The 22,995-nt window shown below is 29.7% G+C and overlaps 1 protein-coding gene across 4 annotated transcripts in view; it reads left to right on the forward strand.

The window, feature by feature from the left end:
• LOC129223354 (prominin-1-like) overlaps positions 1-22,995 on the forward strand; it is a 192,609-nt gene that overhangs the window by 155,992 nt on the left and 13,622 nt on the right. For all 4 annotated transcript variants that reach the window (XM_054857927.1, XM_054857924.1, XM_054857926.1 and 1 more), the window contains 19 exons: positions 854-1,059; positions 1,230-1,350; positions 2,684-2,738; positions 2,825-2,917; positions 3,299-3,501; positions 7,093-7,164; positions 11,016-11,073; positions 12,059-12,138; positions 12,851-12,927; positions 14,190-14,342; positions 14,428-14,560; positions 15,484-15,554; positions 16,110-16,182; positions 18,282-18,443; positions 18,537-18,704; positions 21,675-21,728; positions 22,253-22,321; positions 22,451-22,495; positions 22,620-22,706. In XM_054857927.1, coding sequence (XP_054713902.1) covers positions 854-1,059; positions 1,230-1,350; positions 2,684-2,738; positions 2,825-2,917; positions 3,299-3,501; positions 7,093-7,164; positions 11,016-11,073; positions 12,059-12,138; positions 12,851-12,927; positions 14,190-14,342; positions 14,428-14,560; positions 15,484-15,554; positions 16,110-16,182; positions 18,282-18,443; positions 18,537-18,704; positions 21,675-21,728; positions 22,253-22,321; positions 22,451-22,495; positions 22,620-22,706 — 1,980 coding nt within the window. The remainder of the gene's footprint in view (positions 1-853; positions 1,060-1,229; positions 1,351-2,683; positions 2,739-2,824; positions 2,918-3,298; positions 3,502-7,092; positions 7,165-11,015; positions 11,074-12,058; positions 12,139-12,850; positions 12,928-14,189; positions 14,343-14,427; positions 14,561-15,483; positions 15,555-16,109; positions 16,183-18,281; positions 18,444-18,536; positions 18,705-21,674; positions 21,729-22,252; positions 22,322-22,450; positions 22,496-22,619; positions 22,707-22,995) is intronic.

Genomic DNA, 22,995 nt, shown 5'->3' on the forward strand with positions numbered 1-22,995 from the left:
ATAATTTGGGTTTTAAAAAATGTCTTTTTTCCGGTTTTGTAACTATAATATTACTGAAGTGAATCGCATAGGCGATTTTTAATGATTAACTAGCTGCGTTGCCCAGCTTTGCATGGTCCAACTTGAAAGTAAAAGTAATGCCAAGTGACGCGTGTTCAACAATCAGGCTTGAACAAACAAAAAAAAAAAAATTCGGTAAAATTTTACGACAGATTGCGGAAAAAATGACCGAAAAGGGAACATTTTAAATTCCCTGATTACAGGAAAAGCCTTAAAACAAAAGCCAGAATTTTATTTCTTGACATTCAAGAAAAAAAATGGCACCACATCTTAGTTCTCAATGATTTTCTTCATGCTACAAATTTAAAAAAAAAAGCATTGTTGTGGAAAGTTGAGATGAAGCACTGAATAATAATTTGAATGGAGTATCATAATTTGAATGGAGTTTTTAATTGAAATCTCCGCTAATTAATATAGGAGAATTCTGTTTAAACAGCCAAACATAAAGATGGGGAAAAATACGAATCTATCAATACCTGGTTCGATGGTCAGTTAGTTAACTAGCGGTTGGGAGAAGTAACATAGAAGAATACATAGATACATACATAGGTGCATATGTTCAGTTTTTAATTATATAAGATTAATCTTTTATTACATTGATTATATTTGCATATTCTGTATAGATATTTTTCAGTCTTTAATAAGGCAGTTTTAATTAACTGCAGCTTTCTGTAATTAAATTCAATCAATGAAAGATACAGATTTTAAAAATGTTCTCATGCATAGTTTAAAAAATTTAATCTGTTTTGTAAAATTAATTATTGTTATTATATACATATATATATTTTTTTAGATTGCAAAAATGAATTACATTTTTCTGACAATGATTATCATCGGCATCGTTTATGTGTGTGTTATGCTGATTTCTGGAATCTTTTTCCTTTGTTGTCGTTTCTGTGGTCGTTGTGGTGCTAAGGATAGTCAACGCCAAAGAAGAAGTGATAATTGTTGGAGGACCATGCACAAATTTTGTTTAATTCTTATGATTGCATTTCTAGTGTAAGCCATTTTGTACTTCTTAATTTTTGTAATACTACCTGCTACTTTTTTGTTTTTTTATTTATTTACTTTTTTTTTTTTGCTCTGTGAAGTTTTAGTTTTGTAATTTCCTTTCTAAAATGAAATAATTTTATAGTTCATATTTTTCAATATGTGCCATTTATTTTCAGTGTTCCTATTACATGTATGTCAATTATCAACGAACATATGAAAAATTCTTCTCCAGCTGTCAAAGGCAATGCTACTGAAGTTTTGGATATATTGAGCAAATTTGCAAATGATACTGATGAAGTATGCAATGTTTCTTTCATAGAATTTTATAATAAAAAAGAGCACATATTTATATTAGAGATCTTTCTTCCTGCCTTTCTCTGAATATTTGTTAAAATCCAGCTACAAGTTACTTTAAAAATTAATAAATGCATGTGTTCAGAATTTTTAGATAATGGCCAGTAACTCTCATGAAATTGGATGTAATGAAATGAGATACTTCATGTATATATCAAAGATATGTTTGGATTTGGCAGTGTTGATAGGCTATCTCATTATTCCTAAAAAGTTCAATCACGAATGAAATCCTTATATAGTATGCCTAATAATGTAATATATACTAAAAATCAAACAAAAAAGGGATTTATCAGCTTGCAAAATTAGCATTTTAAACTAATTAAAAGATTTACATTTAAAACAATTGTTAAAAGAATATCAGTGGGCCATTGGTGTATGATATTATTTCTGTCTCCCTCAATTTTTTAAAATATTATCTTGCTGCATCTCATGGCTTGAAAAGTGAATAAAACTAATGGTTTAAAAGAACAAATGGGTTAATGTTTGTCTATAAATTCAAACTAGTCTTTTCAACTGAACACCGTTTTACCTAGGGCATGCTGTTGTAGGCATAAACCCATAGTATATTTAGGTATGCCCCCTCCCTCCCCCCTGTAAAATCTAAATTTTTAGCTGCATAATCATTGAACTATTGACTAACAAAAGTAGTTTTTAGTTGCATATACAGTGAAGCCCATTTAATAGAATAGCAAATTTTCCACAAAAAATTATTCTAATAAGCAGGATATTCCATTAAATAGGATTTAATATAATAGATATCAACAGTTTGGTACATTGAAAATGTATTACATTAAGTGGGACATTCTTTAAGTGCTATTCTAATAAGTGGGCTTGACTGCATATTTTGAGTTTCCCATTTCAAGCATCATATATAATTTTCAGCTTACTTTCAATGTCCACTCATAAGTGAATATTTAATGCTAATTTGGTTATGAACAAAATTCAAATAATAATACAATGACAGCACAGAAATACTTATATTATGTGGACTAAAAGCTGTGTTATTGCAATTTGATTTATTCATTTTAGTTTTAAAAGTCAAATCATGATTTTAAATTTTTTATGCAATTTACAGGAAGACTATAGTATTAGCAAATTTCATAGAATGAAATTGCTGTCAAATCTTCATAAATTTAGTTTAATTCCACATGGTTCTTGGGTGTTGTGCTTATTAATTTAAAAAAAAAAAAATCTGAGAAATTTATACTTTTGTGCTATGCAAAGAATTTATTTGTATATGCGTGCCAATACAAAATTTTCTTTTAATATTTTATAGGATGTTGATAGGATTTCTAAACAACCTTTTACCAATAACATGCAGAATTTTGACAGTAAGTTCCAATTAATTTAACTGTGCTACATCATCTGTTAAATTTTTTTGAATACTTGTAATGATTTTTATGATTTACTGTTTTAGATTTTAAGCAGCACTTTGTGGAATTAGTGCATGAAAACATCACTAACTCAATTGATCATGAAAAATTAGAAGAAATAAAGAACATAGTGTCATGTGAGTTCATTTATTATTTTAAATCAATGATGCCATGCCTATGGGTGAGGGCAGGGGGTGAGATGACACAAAAAGCTCCATTGACAGTTTTAAAGGTTGTTGTTTAAATGGGTCTTACATCTCTTTTGTTTGGGAGAGAAGGCTGTACCATCTATCGTGTGAGCATGGGCACCCCCATTTTAGTAGTACAACAAGTTAGCTTGCTTCAGTGCTTAAAATTGTTGTTGAAGCATTTTAAAACTTTCAGAATGTAAAGTGCACAAGTTTGAAACGTTCAAAAGTTTTATAAAAACTTGTTTTTGTGTCTAGTCATGAAGTGAAGCAAATGGCATAAGCAAAAATATAAATAAAAAAGCTTATGACCTGTTTTTATCTTTCCAGGGGTGCTGACTGTTGAAGATCAGCATGCTGCCATAGTGAATGCTTCTGTCTTATCAAAAGCAGTGAGAGATTTGAAAAACAGAATAGCTTTCATTAGGGAACAAACTCAGAAGTTGCCTAATTGCACTGATTCAAAGAGGAAACTGTGCCAACTGAAGTTTAAACAATTGCCTCTAGAAAATATTAATGTTGATGAAGCTTATGTAAGTTTTTGATTTTCTTTTTATTTTAAAGTATTTTGTTATGCAATCTTGAAAATAAAAAGTGCTAAAATTATTGAATACATCTATATAATAAAGGGTGTTTTTTTTCAGTGGTATAAAACTTTAAGTTGGCAACACAGTTTGATATGTGTGCCATTTTGATAGCTGTCACTTGTTTTGTGTTTAGTCAACGTTTCCTAAATACTAAATGCCTATCGCATTTTACCTCGCTTTTAACATCGAGCAAAATGATCCCCAGTAAACACAATTTCGGTCTTCTTGCTACTGCCATCTATCGATGGTTGAAAGCATTAAAAATTAAAGGCGAAGAACACAATTGGTTAACTTCTAAATTTAAATTTTAAAAATTAACAATTTGATTTGAATTGTTTGGATCCATAGTCATAGGAACGCTATCCATGTATTACCACCAGGTAGCGTTGTTTGTGTACAGGCGGAGGATCACTTTCAGAAGCAAAGATGATAGGCATTTAGTATTTAGGAAATATGAAAATTTATGAAGCTGAAGGGTATACGCTATATGTCTAAAAAAAATGTTTGAGAGTATACGGTGTATATGGAGTATGCACTATGGGAACACCACTGGTTATCAGGTCTTAATTTCCACCAAAACAAGTGCAGAAGCCCTATAGTCCCCACAACTTTTTTTTGAATGCTGAAGTAGCCTGCAATTCGCTTCCAATGTTAAAATTAGGAATAATTGACAAGAAGTTCTGTAGCTCAGTTCCTGTGAGGCTTGGTTGTTATGTGATGATTACCTCAGCTCACTCTGAATCTTATTGCTGAAAACTGATATCTGATTATGCCTAGCCTTGCAATGGGAGAGAGGAAATATAATATAATTTACAGGTTTTGTGAAAACCTGCAAATTAATATATTATGCCAACTGCTCCAGCTTTTTGATAACGTAGCAGTTACTGCCCATTCTATAGTTCATATTGTTCAATTTCTCATATCTATATAATTTTCAATTTACATTGTTAATATTCTTTTTAACAAGTTTTAAACATTTTTTATGAAAAATAATGATGAGAAAAAGGAAAATACAAGCAGCAATTTAATAGAAAAAGTTAAAAGGTTGAAATCAGCAGTAGAGGAATCAATAAATATGGTCAAAGGGAAGATCTTTAGTCAGGCGAGATAATACAGAAATGGGGAATTCTAATACTCTAAGACAGTAGTGCCCAACATGGGGCCCACAAAACTAATCCATGAGACCCACTGCTACGTTCAATGTCAGGAATCTAGCACTAGGTTCTGGAATTTCTGAACTTATTAATTTATATACATTTGAGAATGTGCAAATAAGTAAACAAGTACATATGAATGAGAAGATTTATTCAGTATTGATTTTAATATAAAATAAATATCTGGTTTAGAAACACGAACTTATTAAAAAATGTGACTTTACTTTAAAGAACCAAAATATTTTCAAGTTACGTAGATGATTAAATGCCATGTTGACCTGAAAAGACAACCTTTGAAGCAAATTTATTGCAGCTTAGTAATGACTCATTCAACCTTCGTCCCATGCGTTATCATTATGTCTGTTTATAAAAAAAAAAGATATTTAAGCGTCATTATATTCTGTTCACTGTACTTTTTTTTTTAATTTATATGAAGACAAATAGGAATAGTTTTGTTTTTTAGGTGTACACTGATATTTTTTCAATCACAGTAAGTGCTTTGATGAGGTTGTGGCATTTAGGTTAAAATTCTTCTAATGCTCATTTCCAAAATTTGGCAAGTTTGAATTTAAATAGTACTGTTCTCTTTATATAAGAAGGTCATGAAAATTTTTATGAAGTCATGAAAAAGTCTTGAAAAAAGTTGTGGATTTTTTTCATCCGAATCAAGTTTTTTTTTTTTTTTTTTGGGGGGGGGGGGAGGTTCTGCAATATTGAGGAGGATGCCCCCTTGCCCTTGGAGGAGGGGCACTCCTGCTGACTGTTATATGTCTCTTAAAATTTTTCTTAACTTCTTATGAATGTTTGTATGACCTTTAATAAGAGTTTAAAAGTATTATTTTATAATGGCATTATGTGATATTTACCTCATCTCACTCTGAAACTTACTGCTGAAAGTATCTATCTGATTATACCTGGCTTTGCAGTGCAAAAGAAAAGAGTTCATTTTTTTTTATTGTTACCAAGTTTTTATTTCTACCAAAAGAAGGGCAACAGCCCTATAGTTCTCACAACTTATATTTATGCGTTAATAGCCTAACTTTCACTTTTAATGTTAAAATTTTAGTAAAATTGAAATGAAGTGCAGAGCTCTGTTTCCCTGAGCTCATATGAAAATTCAGTCCTGGTTTGTTATGTAAATGATAGTTCTTTCTTAATACTAGAATTCAGAGGTGCCTGCCTTGGGGGGGGGGGGGGGGGGGGGGGGAATGGCGCAAACTGTGGCACTAATTTTTTTATGGAGTGTTGTTTTGAGGGATATATTTCACTTTTTTTGGAGGGATTCTTTGTAATATTTAGGGGGTGCACTTTTGCTCTTTGAGGCATGGGCACCTCTGTAGAATGAGGATGGTCTTCATATGCCTAGAACCTGAGAAGAAATGTGCATTGTACCCTAGGAAATGTTATATTTTTGTAAAAATCATTCTAAAATAAAAGTATTGAAAAAGTACATTTTATTTAAAGGATGCAGAAATTTGAACATGTAATGAAAAATTTAAAAAAAGTTTAAAATGCCCTTAAAAACCAACTCTGTTTCAGTTGCATTTCAGAAACTAGTGGTTATTGTTCCCTGTTATGTACCAGAATATTATAAATGCTTCAACTGCTTGCAATGATATGTTCCAAGAGACACTTTTTAGTTTCCGCTGTGTTTCAGCATCAATAAAGTATTTTTCTTTATTTTTTTCTCAAAGGGGTCAAAATTACCGCTCCCGTAGTTCCAGTGTTAAGTCTAGCACTGTAAGTGTGTGGAAGCATGTATTAAATTCAATTAATTCGTGATGTGATGAGACGCTATATTCGTCATTGTTACATTTTTGCTTTCAGAATGTAAAAAATTTCGTATGAAAACATACATTTGAGAGGAAAAAGTCTATAAATTTGGTGATCTTAATTTACTAGGGCCAGATAAACAAGGCTTTCTGTAATTCTAACAGTTGCTTGTCCTAAGCCTCGATAAAGTGCAAAGGAAGCTTGCACTTTCAGTTGTTTTTGTTGATGTACCCATTCATTGCTTGATAAATTTGTTTAAAAGATAACATATATTATGTTAAATGCACAAATGCTAAAAAATATATTCAAGCATTTTAATGCTGTTTGAAGCATCCCTGAAATTTCTTGTCCACTTATCAAAACATTTGTTTATCAAAACTAAGACCAGCCCCCTTAGGTTTGAATAATCTGCTCTAAAGGGTACATAATGTGTCTAAAGAAAAAGCATTTTTTATCCTCTATATGAGTATACAGTACTTTTCATGTGTTGATGAATTTATATAAGTTTATGCAATTTTAATGATACCAATTTAAAAAAGAATAAGAAAAGCAAAAATTGGTATGAAAAACTTAGTATTTAATAACTTAAAATTTCTAATTTAAATTGTAGGTGAATGTCCAAAGTGAATTCCAGAAGTTATTAAAGCAGAATTTTGAAGAATTGAAAAGTGTTATCGATAAGGTTTGTTATTACATTTGAAAATAATATATATGTGTTATGCATTGGGTATTAATTGAGGCAGTGAAAAGCAAAAAGGTGTAAGTGGACATGTTTAAGTTTTGAGTAAAACACTTTTAAAGTACTGGTCCTGGGTAGTCTTTCATTGAAAAGTTTTTCTAAATCATGCTAGTATATAGCAGTGCCTACCAGGTCTATTAGTACTGTCTCCTGCCCCAAAACAGAGGCTCATCTCCCATTTGTACTGGTTATCTCCAAATTTTTAATTTTGCCACTTACATCCTTTTGCTTCTCACTGCCTCATTATTTATGGATAGTGATGTAAAATACCCGGGTATTTATTTTTAGGGGTAAATACCCAGGGTATATACCCGGGTATTCATTTCAAATCTTTATATTCAACTAAAATACTTTTCTGTATGTATTCCACTATGTATATATATAACCAACCATATACAAAACAATACATTTTTGCCCAAAAATTGTATTTTGATTACATATTTAAAGAATTATTGTGTGAAACAACGATCTAATATGATATTCACATTAAATGTGTTAGATATTCCTAATCAATGTTGATAGCCAAATTTCAGATATAAAAAGCCATTCTACAAAAAGTAAAAAGCTTAACAGGTTACAAATAAAAGCAAACATAAATTTTTTAAAGTCCTAGTCTTTTATAACACAGTAATATGTCCCTGCATGACATGAGCACTTAAAATTCGCAAAGCCACTTCTACTATAGTACTGGTTCTACGTACACTTCTTCAATATAACAAAGGATTCATACTCTCTAATCCTTCCCACAATATTTTCCTTCCCCATATCCCAGTCTTTTCCCTATAATGAACAAGTTCCGTCTTCAGTTGAACACTGTCTAATTTCATATGCTTCCCAACTTGATAGATAAATGTTAAACCATAGAGCAGATCAGTTGGTTTCAGATCCCCCGCCTTGCATCATTGGATCCAAAATATCTGCAGCAAGATGAATTGGATCCCAATGCCAAATTCTTTCCTTTCTTTAAACTTATTCAAAATTTCTCTTTCTTTATTTTTTTTTTGCAAAGGGGACATGGGAAGCTGTTCCAGTAATACATTCTCTAATTTGTTGAACTGCCTATTGACCAAATGTATTTGCGGATCATTTGACTCCAGAGATAAAGTCAACTTCAATATTGGTTCTAAAATATGAATCATTTTATCAATACGAAGTCAAAAAACTTCATCATCTAGGAGCCTCTTCTTTGATGCACTGGACAACTGGGATTCACTGACTGCTAGATTTTGAAGTACAAACTTGTTACTTTTTAAACTTTGGAAACAGTACCAATAACTGCCCCATCTGGTTTTTACTGGAAGTTTTAAAGAAGTAGCAGATTTCGCCACCTCTTGTTTTGAATTTTGACGAACATTGCTTGTAATACAGGGCTTCATTTTATGATTTTCACAATTTCAATTGTATGTGACAGAAAATTGTGAAGTGATTTACACTGCAATTTTTTTTTGCTTATTAATGTGAAAACTGTTTCCATATTTGCAACGTTATCACTTAAACAGCAATAAAATAAATAAATAGCATCATAGTGTCTTAATAACTTCTCAGTTTATTCTTCCAAACATCCCTCATGCTCATTTTTTTTTTTTTTTTCATTTTGGATATAGCTAACCTAGATTGTTATTTTGAAATCCTGAAGTTCACCATTAAATTGCTTATACTTCTCCAATTATAACATTTAAAAGAAAGATTTTTCGGTTTATGATACGTTTCTTTCATAATTTCATCAAATCTTTCAATAAAAAATATTATAAACTGTGTAACACATATGTATGAATCGGTTTTACCAATTATTTCATATTTAGATTAAAAGAAAAAAAATCGCATTCACTTTTTGCATTTTTTGTAAAATACCCAGTCATTGGATATTTACCCAGGCCTTGGGTAAATACCCAAAAAATATTTACCTACCCGCTGGGTATTTACCCGATCCACATCACTATTTACGGATTTTCTTTGGTTGTAAGAACGATTTATATTGAAAAGTGTAAATTAAGAAGTTTAATTAATCAGTAAGCTGTTAATGCTTACAATATCACTTTGATTCTTGTGCACATTTCGTTGGTTTTTTAAATTAAGATTTTCATAAGTTTAACATACAAAGCTTATAAGATTTGGCACTTACAATCCCTTTGCTTCTCACTTTCTCATTTATGAATTATTTCTTTTTAAGTCTATTTTTAATACCATTCATTTGTTATCTACAATAAAATTCAATAAGTCAAAGTTGCAGGGAAAGTAAAGATTTGAGTTATCAAAAACAAAAACAAAACTGTAGAATAAACTAAAATACTACCACTGAATCTCATTAAATTTATCATTTAAACAAAAGTTGATAGAATAATGTATCAAGAAGATTTTATATATATATACTCAGGGCTGCCAAGTGCTACAAAAAAAAAAAAAGTAATTTCTATAAATTACAGCCTTGAACTGCGTGTTGTGAAAATATGTCAAAATTATGGGATTTTCTTTATTTTTTTTTGCAATCCCAGAAAAAAATCACTTAAATAGTCTTGTTCTGTGCATAGTAAAGTTCCAAATTTCTGCTTGAAAATAAACAATGAATTTATTATAATAAATGATAAAAAAAAGAACTTAAATATTTTTTTTTTCAAAATAAAGTGAAACTTGTTTAATTGTAAATTTAAACATAAATTATTCATTATTTCTGTAACATTTGTTATTAAATGTGCCATTTTGCCACCCCCCCCCCCTCTATTATTCTGTTTCAAACTCAATGGTTAAGGGAGGTGATCACTTAATGAAGATATCTTGAAATGAAAATTTGCCCTTGAAATATGAGTGACGATCATGTTTTTTTTTTTTTTTGTAAATCCCTTCACGTTAATCCAAATTTGAAGTAATTGTAAGTTAGGAATAAAAAGTGACTGTAAGCTTGAAAGAAGTATAAAAGGCATAGCAAGAAAATATTGAGTTTCAGTAGTATGCTGCATGAAGTCTCAAAAAACATTCTTCAAAGGAGGGTTTTCAATCATCTCTAAAATTCCCACCTGCCAAATTTCACTGCTGTGTGTGCAATTAGTTTGTCTGTGCACTTGGCCAGAACATGTAATACAGTACAATACAAATGTGACCACCAGCAACAGGCTCTGGGCCCAGCTAGAATGGTCCTAGCCAGTTTATTAGTTCTCTATGAAGATCAATGGCCCTCTTAAAGCTATCCCCCCCCTGCTCATTATCACCTCTTCTGGTAAGCTATTCCAAGTGCCCACAACCCTACTAAAGTAGTAATTTTTCCTAATTTCCCGGTTAGCCTGAGATTTTAAAGCTTAATACAATGGCCCCTTGTCCAGCTTTCGGTGCAAAACTTTAATCCATTAACCTCTTTCATTTTGATAAATTTAAACAACTGAATTATGTCCCCTCTGACTCTACTTGGCTCCAGGCTATACATATTAAGCCTGGTATCATAATCTAAATCTGAAAGTCCAATTACCAGTCTAGTTACCCTTCTTACATGCATGTAGTTAACGTGCATGCAGGCATTGTATTTTATTTTATCTAGAAAATGAATCTCTTTCAGCAACATTTCTCTCTGTTAATACTTTCATTTTAATAGTTAGGGCTTCAATAGGGGTGAGGAATGTGGGAGAGGGGGAGGGCAGGAAAATCCCCTCTCTCCACAGAAATATCATCATTGGGAAAAAATAATTTTTGAGTTCTGAAAATTAGAGAGACAATTCATTTAGTGTAAGTGTAGCATCGAATGCAATAAAAAGCATTTTTTTGTGACTTATTTGTTTTAGTAAATTAAATTATTTTTTCAATTTCAGATTCAGAATAATACAATATTAAGAAACAAAATAGAAGAAGAAAGTGAAACTTTAAGACGTGAGTTAATTCTTATTTATAATAATAATTGTAATTTGTTGTACAAAAAAAAAAAAAAAAAAGTGAATGAAAAAGCCTTTTTTAATTCACTAATATTAATCGTAAAGCAATGATAAATATGAAAGTGTTTTGTTTTTTAAATGTCCAACAAGAGATGCATGTAAATAAAATCTCTTGCAATTTGGTGTTATTTTTTGAAATTTTCTTCCACTAGCTTATGTCAATCATTTCTTTCATTTAAAGATTAATGTTTGAGAAGTATGATCTACTATGAATATCAAAAGAATATGTTTTTGATACAATTAAGGTAGTTAAATGATTCATCAATTAGTAAAATTTTTCAAAGTTGAGTTTAGCCAAAACATTGTAAGAAAAACATTGAATATTTGCAATAATAAAGTAGTAAAAATTAGAGTAAGAAATAGCAACATCAAAAAACACAAATTGCTTTTCATCCATAAGCTCATTTCTTTTGCATTGAAAAAGGCGTTCTTTGTAACGCCAAAACATGTGTCTGCAATAACCTTCAATTTGCGTTGTTATTTCTTATTTTACTTTTCAGCACAAAGGTATTTATTTAACAGTAATAACTATTTTCGTTTTATTTCGTTATTTTCGTTATATTTCCTTTAATTTATTATCATTGCATTAAGTTGTCTTGGTTAAAGTTAAGACTGGAGTCAAAAACCACTGAAATCTATGTCAATAATGTAACTTTAAAAAAAAAAAACCTTTTGATTATCAATTATGACATGGCTTTTATTGCAAATATTCAGTTATTTCTTATGTTTTTGCTAAACTCAACTTCGATAAATATGTATTTTATACTATGAAGTCAACACATTCTTTGTTCTATATTTACATGAGTCACTAAACATTTCTGACATGATGACAAAATGATTATGCGTTCAATGTATTGCTACTGAATTGATCGTGAAAAGCTCTGCACATTCTTAAAAGATCGTATATGTATTTTTCCCATTAGGTTTTGCAAATGAAGCAAACTCGAATGACAACCAGTTCATGGAAAATATGAAAAAAGAAGTAAAGCATTACACTGATATGGTAAGTTTTTAAACTACTTTTTTTCAGGAAATTAAGAGCTGTAATTAAAGAAACATTAATTGCATGCAGTTAAAATTCAAACTTTACTACTATGTTGTATTAAACTGAATAAACTTAATGTACTTTAAAACTGAATCCTTTCTCATTTAAACTACGATTCCAGGCTTAGAATGCTAAAAATGTACAGTCTTGAGCAAAGAAGAGACCGAGGGGACATGATTCGGTTGTTTAAATTTATGAAAATGAAAGATGTTACAGGGCTGAAGTTTAGCACTGAAAACAGGACAAGGGGTCATTGTTTTAAGCTATTTAAATCTCAGGCTAACATGGATATTAGGAAAAATTATTATTTTACCAGGGTAGTGGAACCTTGGAACAGCTTACCGGAAGAGGTGGTAATGAGCAAGGTTAGTTTTAAGAGGGCCATTGATTTTTACTGGGGATTGTAAGTTGACTAGGACTAGCCTAGCTGGGCTCAGAGCCTGTTGCTGGTCGTCACTTTTGTGTTTGTACAGTAAAACCCCTCTAATGCGGACACTAACCGGACAAATTTTTTTGTCCGCAAAAGAGGGGTGTCTGCACGACAGGAGTTTAATAATATTATATGCCTTGGAATAGGGGAATTAAAAATTGTCCCCATTAGAGGGGTGTCCCGTAGAAGGATTTTACTGTATTTGTATTTTATTTATTTATTTTAAATGTTTACTTTTAGTTAAGAAAGTTTGCTGATGGTGGTAAAAGAAATTTGCAGCATGTGTTTGCAGAAACAGATGGTTACGAATTATACAGGTTTGTTTTTACAGTGTGGTCTTCAACTGTTATTTTCTTTGTTGATAAGTGTTTGAAAGAAAAATTTTATTAAGTTTTTTTCTTATACTAGGGCAGTGTGGAAAAAAATACCGGTTTAAAAATAAAACAACACAAAAAAACATATTTTTGAAACAAACTTTTGTTTTGTATTAAAGAGAATTTCATAAACTATTTTCTGCGCAGTTTCTACTATTGTTCTGGCATTTATTGTTGCAGGAAACTAACTTTTCTATGCCCTCTTCATTGAAAACTGTTACCAGTGGAGACATCCACTGTTGAATACTTTTTTGTATCGTAATCCCTGTCAAAATGGCTCTCCAAAGCCACGTTTCAAGAGCAAGTGGAAATCAGAAGTATGAGAGTTAGCTATACTACCATGATAAGTACATAAGCAAAATAGTAATTTCGTTTAGTTATTCAATCATTTATTAAATCTCTTACATATTATTTATTAATTACTTTATTAATGTATCTTAATTTAGTAATTCCCTTATTTATGCATTCATTCACTTGTTTTTTTAATCATTCACTTACCCATTTATTTGTTCTCATACCTTAATTTATTTATTTATTTATATTTCAGCATCTTTTCATTTGTTCATTCAACCTTTTATTTACTGATTTATTTGATCAAACATATTTTTTATAATTGAATAAAAAATATTTCACTACAAAAATACTAAATTTTTCACTTTGTCCCACTTTTTTTTTTTGAAGACGAAAATTCATTTATTGCCAAAAATAAAAAATACTATTTTAATATATGTTTTATTTTTAATACAGTGTTCTTGCTTTATGTACTGTAATTTTCAAAACAAATTTCCAATTTGTTCATTTTAAAAAAGCTCAGTCATCTTATCTATTTCACTTTGCCTCACATTCCCCTACTTTTCTTTCTTTAAAGAGAACATATAAACGTTGGTTTTCTTATTATGACAAGTGTCTGGGAAATAATGACAATTGTGTTATGCAGAAAATAGTTAATGAACAGCACTTTCGCATAAAAATAATTTTTGTTTTGAAAAAAGAAAAGTACTTATGTGCTTTTTTTTCCGAATCGGTGGACTTTTCTGTGTACCCCTTGTGGCTTCTTTGAGTTAATTTAAGTAATTTAGATTAGGGCCAGACTTATATGTGCTGTGACTAGAGTTGTCCTTTAGAGCTGCTCCCATGCTAACTTTTTCTACATATTTTAAATCTTTCTTTGTCAATTAATATTTGTATTAAATGCACAATTACAGGTGGTGGGGTATGTTTGGAGTTGCCGTTGTTCTTCTGATTCCTGTAGCCTTTTTGTCAATTGGTTTAATTTGTGGATGTTGTGGATATGAGAAAGAACGCCACCCAACAAAGCGATCTAATTCTTCAAATTGTGGAGGTCTTTGCTTAATACTGTAAGTATAAATCATATAACATTTCTTAAACATTAGAAATTATTTTGAATGTAAAGGGTTTATGTTTTTTTGTGTGTGTTTTCAGGGCTGTGTATTATTTTTTCTTGATTTCATCTGCTCTGATGCTTGTTACCATGTTCCTTTTTGTTATTGGCGGGAATATTCAAACATTTGTTTGCATTCCATTATATCAAGAAAATTTTGAAATCTTAGATCAGGTATGTTGCTATTTTTTCAAATTTGGAATTAGATTTTTTTTTTTGCAGTTTTATATATAAATACTTACTTTTGAAATTTTTTATTAACCTTAAAGTATATATTCATCTATTGTTGTTTTTGTTTAATGCCATTAAAATCTCGAAACCTAAAAAATCTCTTCCAAAATTTCTGAAATGTGTAAAAGTTGAACAAATACATACTTTTATACATACTGCAGCTGCCTGTAGGATTATTAAAGTTCCAAAAATTTTGTACAGTTTTTTTGTTGATAACAAATTAAATGTGCAGAAAAAATGAATATTGTTAGCAAAATCTTAAGTGGGATGTTTAAAACTTAATCATAACCAGGGTTCGAGAATATTATGATATTTTCGAAAATATCCGATATTTTGATACGTATCGTATCGGATATTTTGATATATATCCAATATTTTCAATTATCACAAACTAAAGTCTTCAATAACTTTTTGGGTTTTTAAATAATAAGTGAACAATATTACTATGATTAAAGTACTTTTTTTATTTAAGTTGAAAAAGTAAATATGGAAAATATCAAAATATCATCAAAATAAGTATAGGATATATATCGTGATTTATATCGTAATAAAAATCAACTGACATATATCGGCGAACTCTGATTATAACTACTAGCAATTATTAAAATATAATTCATTGTTCATTTTTAACTGGAATTTTTTTCTTCATGCATTTCTTTTGTCAATGTCAAGCTGTAGTAAAATTGATGCAACATCTAGTTTGTTAAATGCACTGCAGCTGAGCTCTATCTAGCGAAATTGACTTTGAAACTATTAAAATGTTTTCAAAAGTTGCTAACATTTTTGTGTATTCAGAAATAAGCACACATGATTGAACTAAAATTTTTAATTAAAATTTCTTATGCTTTAATTTCTTCTCTTTTCAGATGAAAAGCAAACTTAATCATTTAGCTAATGGCTCTATTTTCCAAGATGTGCAGCCAAGCAATTTTCTAAAGTAAGACTTTTTATAAACATTGTAAAATTTAATTTGAAAGTAGCTGTTTATTAAGCAATATTGCAAGTAATCTAGCCTACCCGTGTGGTTTACTTGAAACTTAGTATAATTAAATAGTATTATGCAATCTATGCATTTTAACAAAGAGGCAGTGAAAAGCAAACTGACGTAAGTGGTCATTTTCAAGTTTGGAGCAAAACACGTTTAAAGATAAGGTCCTTGGTAGGCTTTCATTTAAAAGATTTTCTAGGTCATGCTATGTAACAGCACCCCTATCAGGGCTACTAGTACTCTCTCTCTTGCCTTAAAATAGAGGAGAGGTTCACCTATCCTTTGTACTGATTCTCTCCTAAGTTTTAATTTTGCTACTTACATCCCTTTGCTTCTCACTGCCTCAAATGTAAAATCCATACATATTATGTCACCAATGTCAAAATTAGTAGGAAGTTGTATACTTATTATTTATTATGAATGATTTTAAATTCACTTTTAGATGTATGAAAGCTTGTAAAAACTTGTTATGCAATTATTAATGTTTATAAATTTGTTTTTTAGTGATTGCCATGAAGACAAAAGCATTATTTTTGCTTTAGGATTACTTAATGAGAGTGATCCTAGTAGTTATGAAGTAAGTTGACGTACAGAAATTATTTTGTGGTGAATAAAATCATAAAGGCCTTTGTTTTCAATTTAAAAACAATTTGGTTTTGTGGATTTTTTTTACATATAGTTAGATGTTTTCAAGGAAAATACTTGGATTTTGTGAAAATATTTGTAACTATTTAGTGCTCAAAAGTAGGCCAAAAATTAGTTTTAATTTTACTTAAAATATTTTCGACCTTCAGTTAAAAAAATATTTCATGACAAACCTTTTGAAAGTCTAAAAAATGTTACAGATTAGATTGTAGATACATGGAAATGATTTTTTTTTTCAAATTAACTTCATATTAAATTTTAAGTGTTCTACTTTCATGAATGACAAATAAAAAAATAATTTGAATATTTTTGGAGGCTGAGATTTGGAATATATTTTGTGATGCAACCTCATATAACTAGTTTTACTTGAGGGCTATTCCCCTTAATAAAAATGTAAAGATTGATGTTGCAAAACATGAATGGTTTTTTTAGTGGATGTGTCCCACATTGGGGTCTTAAGGGTTTTGTAAGAGAAAAAATGACTGACACAAAATTGAATGTTAGTTGACTGAAAACTCCATATAGAGGGGGCAATCCCATATCAGCTCAATCAAAAAAAGTATATTTTTTACCTCATCATTTCCGATTTCAATAAAATTTGGTTTGACCGGCACATATGACAAGATTAGTAAGCAGGTCAATTTTAATTTTTTCTATTTTCAAAATTGTTCAAGCACAAAATGTATGAAAGCAAGGAAAAGTGTTTACTCACAAATGATTGTTACATCTCTCCTGATTATAGTAGAATAAAAATTCAAAAACCATTTTGAAATTAAGGAGTAGAACTTTCAAATGATATTTTACAAGATTTCGCAGGTCAGATTTAATGTTCAAGATCATTCACCATGACCTTTGACAACATACCCCCCCCCCCTGAAAGTTTTGAAGAAAATATGTTTTTGCTCTAACACTATTCTTTCAATTCCCCAAAAATTAGACTGTCACTGCAGTGGAAACTGGAGCGTTTACTGTATTGAAACTGTAGGCGTTTTACACAATTTTAGTTATAATATTTAAAAAATTTTTTGGGTGCATTATTATTTTATGAATAATGCATCTAAAAAATTAAACATAAAAAAATATAACAAGTACTGATTCACAACGACAGAAAATATGTAAACATACCGAATGAATTTTTTTTTTTTGCAGTACGTTGTCATAGCAGTGTCAGCCTAATTTTTGGTGCATGGAAGAGTGGAGAGGTATAGTGTTTTAGCATTGAAATATATTTTTTCCAAACATTTCAAATGGGGTGTGTTTTTAAGTTATTCAAGGTCAAAAGTCAGTGAGTGACTTGATACTTAAAAATCTGTCGTAAGATATTCATGTAACATATCAATAGAAAGCTCTCTTTATTAACTTTGCAATTATTTTTAACGTTTTTTCTACTGTAATTAAGAGAGAAGTTACATTCATTTGTAAGTAAACACTTTTCATTTCTTTCGCACATTTTGAGTTTTTTTACAATACTGTATTTTGATCAATTTTGGCAGGATTATTTTTCTTGTCGTATGTGCCCTCCATGACAAAATTTTATAGAAATCAAAATTAGTGAGATCAAGATGTTGACTGATCTGATATGGAATAGCCACATAACGAAGGTTTGTTAGTTGAGGTTTTACTGTTGATCGCTCTTTAACTATTCTAAAAGTTTTTTTAAAGTCGGGCTTCTATCAAGACTTTAGTTTTTGAAATTGATTAATACAAACTTCTAGCACTATTTAAAGCATATTAGTTTTCCTTTTGAGTCATTGCATTTTACACGACACATACATGAAATTTCATAGCCAAGTGCATTTTTTTTTTAAATGTCGAAAAATTATCAAGTTTTTAAAGATATTAAAAGGCCAAGTTTTTTTAATCATAACCGAACTTTGTACATGCTATTCAAAATTCTTCGATTTGACTTAGGTGTTATTAGTATTTTTCTCTTAATATGTGTTTACTTTTTGAAACTCTCATTTTACTTCACAGTTAATCATCCCGTCTTTAAAACCATATTTTTGCATAACTTATTTATTTATTTTACAGAAATTAATTTCTCAATCCAATCCACAAAAACTTGCTGATAATGATGAAGTTGATCAAAAGTTGAAGAGTGCACTGTTGGAAATAACCTCTGGCATTAGAGAAAAACTTCATCAATTTTTCAATGCTCTGAATCTTAAAGAAATGAAAGATATTCCAAACAGGGTCAGTTTTGCTGTTGATTGCATTATTTATCTTTTAGTTACATTGGTATTGAATGTTTCAGTTTTGAAAAGTAAAGCTTATATTTTTTAACAGTTGCAAGACATGTTGACAAACTCAAAAGCAAACTTATCTGCATTCATAGAAGAGGTAAAGGCAGCTTTGATGGAAGAGCCAAATGAAAATACTGCAGCCAATCTCCAATTTGTCAATGAATCTGCTGCAAATCTATTTGAATTCGTTGATGATTTTGAGAAAAAATTGGTGAGGACTTATAATCTTATGTTGCAAATACTTCAATGATGCTTTTATTTACAAAATACAATGCTTTGTTGTGTGAATGATAGTTTTTTTTCCCTTGTATCAGTTTCTGTGAAAACAAAGCACACTCTCAGACTTTATTATTTACTAATTTTTGTAATTTGTCTCACATATTGCAAACTGAGTATGATTTTGTATTTATGTATCTACTTATGTTACTCTAATTTCTTCCAAACGCCAGAGAATTGACGATCAAACCAGGTATCGATAGAGTTGTAATTTTCCGAACATCATGTTTACGCAACTTTCGGCAATTAGTATTTAATGAAATCCATCAACTTATGTTTCAAAGCATTAATGTGATGTTAGTTCAAAAAAAAAAAAAAAAAAAGTAAAGTATTTTGGCTGAAACTGTAATGTTTGAAATTTTGTTTTCTTTAGTACATTTTTTTCATATTAAATGGTTATTTATATTTTAATTATGTGCTTCATTGGTAAGTAAGAATAACATAGTTATGTGATATTGCTCTTGTATTGAAGTAGAAGGTAATCAGTCATTCTTTTCTGCACTACTATAATTCTTATCTTAAAACTAAATATTCTTATAAACATTTACTTTTTGTCAGTGTAATTAATTTCTAAAGCTTGTGAAGTTTATTGGTAAGTTAACTTTTATTGCAATCAATGCTTTGTTGATTTTTCTATCATACAGGGATGAGATTTTTTACGGTTTTTGCCGGAATTCTGACTTTTTCTGGCTTTTAAAATTTTTCCTCCTTTTTTGCTTCTTTCAGGCCTTATTTTTCTCAAAAATAGGAAAAGAATAGGATTTTTTCTAATTTTCGGTCTCTGATTTCTTATTCTTTCTATTTTTTCCAATCGAATCTTTATCTTCCTCTGCGTTATCTGCCAAAAACGTATGTTTTGGAATCATACTAACAACTTTCAACACTTGCTTCGCTGAAAGTTGCATGCCTCGTTTGAGATTTCAATCTTTTTGCATCTTGCAAGTATTTCAATTATTTTTAATGTTGGGGTGGTTTTTTACTATGTGCTACCTTATATCTGCTCATTTTTTCCCATCATTTCAATAATATTTTTATTTTTTAATTTATTTTAGAAAAAATGCAAAAGTCAATCAAAAAATGTGGCTTAGCACTCACAGTCTCGAATTTTATTGAAACTTGGGATGGTTACTTTTTTTGTATATTTAAGAAAGCATAAAAAATATTTATAGTGAATCTCAAATGGTTTGGGTTTGACAGCCTGTTAAAAGTTTTGGGGTTTCATAATTAAATGAGGCAGCTGCAGGTTGTTCTTTTCATTCCGAAATCGTATTAGGAAGTTTTTAAAAACAAATTTTGGGTTCCAATGCAAGTAAAAAGATAACCATTCGTTTATATACATATATATTTATTTATTTTCAATTATTACTATGAAAAGTATGTTCTACCACATAGGGAAATTTTAGATTTTTCTCTCTGTTGTAAATTTTTATTTTACGAACTGACCTAATTTTAAAATTTATGTTCTCACTCATTTAACACTATAAACTCAAATGTTTTTAATGAAAAAAAAATGTTTTTCTCTAAAAAATATGAAACGTTGACACTATCGTGTGATGCAACCAAGATTGACCTCTGGCTCCCCCAACCCTTTGTTAAAGGACACAGGGGTTAGAAATTGTCGCCTCTTTTTCAAAATTTAGATTTATTTAGGAATAAACACTCTTGCAAGAAATGATACAATGCAGCAAATTGTACAAAATTATTACTTATACTTAATTAAATAAGTATTACCTTTAAAATTTGTAAATTAGCTATTTTTTGTTAATTTTTTGTATATCATGGCTTCCAGGTTCTATTTTGATGCGGCTTTGGATATCATCCCTTTTACGAAATTGTTTTGGATTTCCTCCTTTTTGCTTGCAAACCACTCTCATCCCTGATCATAATATGATTGAAAAACCATATTGAAAAAAATTAAAAATTATAAATCAAATTAACAAATAAGTTTTACACAAATCATATTCAACGTGAGCAAAGTTACCTTGTTAAGTGTTCTATAATAGATGTTTTAACTGATTTCTAAACAAGAGCTGCCTTTTTTAATTGCACAATATTCTACTCGGCTCAATCAAAGGAAAAAAAAGAGTGAGTGCAAAATGGTAAGCTTACCTTATTGAATATGTGTACTTTCATAAAGAAAGGTATTGTTTCTATTTTTAAAATGAAATTTTCTATTTCGGTGTATTTATAAAACTTTTTTTTCCCTTTGAGTTCTTGTTCCTCGTGCATTTAATAAATAATTTCTACCATATGTGTTTTTAAATGCTTATCAAAGCAATATTAAATTTTGTGATTGGTTCTTAATTGACCTCTTGAAATATGAAATAACTGCACTTTTGCTCTTGGGCTGTAATTTGTGGTTTAAAAAAAAATCAACAAAACTTATGTTTCTAAAAATGTAAATTTTAATTTACATACTGTAAATTCCTGATTATCCGTAAGGCAATCAAGTATGTGTATTTTTGCAGCAAAAAACTTATACCAGTGTTTTTTATTTTTTTGTCGAAAAATTGTAAATTAAAACTATTTTGGTTTATTTATTTGCTTATTTATTTTTCGTGCTTTCTTCATCGTGCATACACTTGTTCTTTATTGATAAATTCTGTTGGGAAAAATTACAACATTTTAAAAGATCTGTATATATTTTCTCTGTTCGTAGAAAGTGTTATGCATCAAATATAGCCAAGTTTTTGAGGAAGAACCATTTTTACCTCATTTTAGCCTTTTTGTGATCTATGTGTGATTTTTATGATCCTCAGTAACCCAATTCTGCGGATAATTGGAAATTTACTGTATGTCAATATGCTCAGTGCAATTTTCTTTGTTTTTGGATAGTTCAATAGAAGCATGTAAAAATATGAGAAAATGATGGATTTGCTTATTAAAACTCATTATTTTTATTTAGAATAATTTTTCAACACCTCTATTGAACATCTATAAAGAAGCTGATAATTATAAGGTACGTTAATACTTTTATTGAGCAATTAAGTATAGTAAAGACTAAATTAGGGTGAAGTTTTACTATTTGCTGTTAATTTATTTTATGTGTTTAAATTCCTACCTGTATTTAAAGTGTTTTAAAATGCAAGCATAAAAAGGCAAGTAATTAATTAAAACAATTTATTTGCAGTGATTGCTTTAGACATTTTTTAAGCTTTTTCTTGTGGCTCTTTATTCAAAGCAAACATGTATGGAAATATTAAAATTAAAGAAACTTGTGTAAATTGTACAGATTATCCATTTTTGCATAATAGTGTTATTAAAAGTTTGTATATGTATTTGTACTTGTGTTCGTTCGTTCTTTTGGTTACTAACCATTCATTGAAAGATAACCTATATAGCTAGAATTTTGTATTGAACATGTAAGATGTTCAAATTTTTATCATACTTTAAATGTGAAAAATCATGCAGATTTCTTGTTTTGAACATGTTATTGTTTTCAGAAATTCATAAAACTTTCTTTTCTACTCATCCTCTTTTTAGGACAAGATAAGAGATACAGAAAAAAGTTTGGACATGGTAGAAGAAAGGCTTCCTAAAGTGATCAAAGCAGTATGTATGATTATCTGTTTGCTTGTTTTTCTATTATCTTTTACGTAGATTTTTAAAAATCATATTTCGTATTTATAAACATAGTATATTTTGCATTGTCATTTTGTTTACATGGTTTATCTTTTGCAGCATTTATTTGAAGCTGTTGTTTCATCTACAGGAATGTCAGATACTGTAAGTCTCACTTGTAATCATAAGATATATGATTTTTTTCTTGTCCCTTTGAACTTCTATTAAGATATGACTTCTTTACATGTTAATGATTTCATATTCTTTATTTTGTCGTTATTTTTTTCAGGTGCAAAGTATTGGAAAATGTTTGCCTGTTTGGGTATCTTTTGTTATAGCTCGTACAGTCGTTTGTGAGTTTGTGGTTTATCCAATTGTAAGTGTCTTGTGTTGCGCCACCTACATAGTGTAACCTTTTTTTTCTTAATTTAGGTTAATAAGTTTTTAAATACAGTTGGCTCTCTGTTTAACGACACTCTATTTAACGACTTTCTCTATTTAACGATGGCTTTTCCAGATGGTCCACTATAGTGTTAAAAGCATTCTATTTAAGGATGATTTCTACTTAAGGACGATTTTTTGTGGTCCATTGAAAATCGTTAAACAGAGAGCCAACTGTATATTAAAAGATTTCTAGGTAGTAGATTATTTGTTCATATTTGAAA

Source organism: Uloborus diversus, chromosome 5, assembly GCF_026930045.1.
Source record: "Uloborus diversus isolate 005 chromosome 5, Udiv.v.3.1, whole genome shotgun sequence".
Taxonomy (NCBI): Eukaryota; Metazoa; Arthropoda; class Arachnida; order Araneae; family Uloboridae; genus Uloborus; species Uloborus diversus.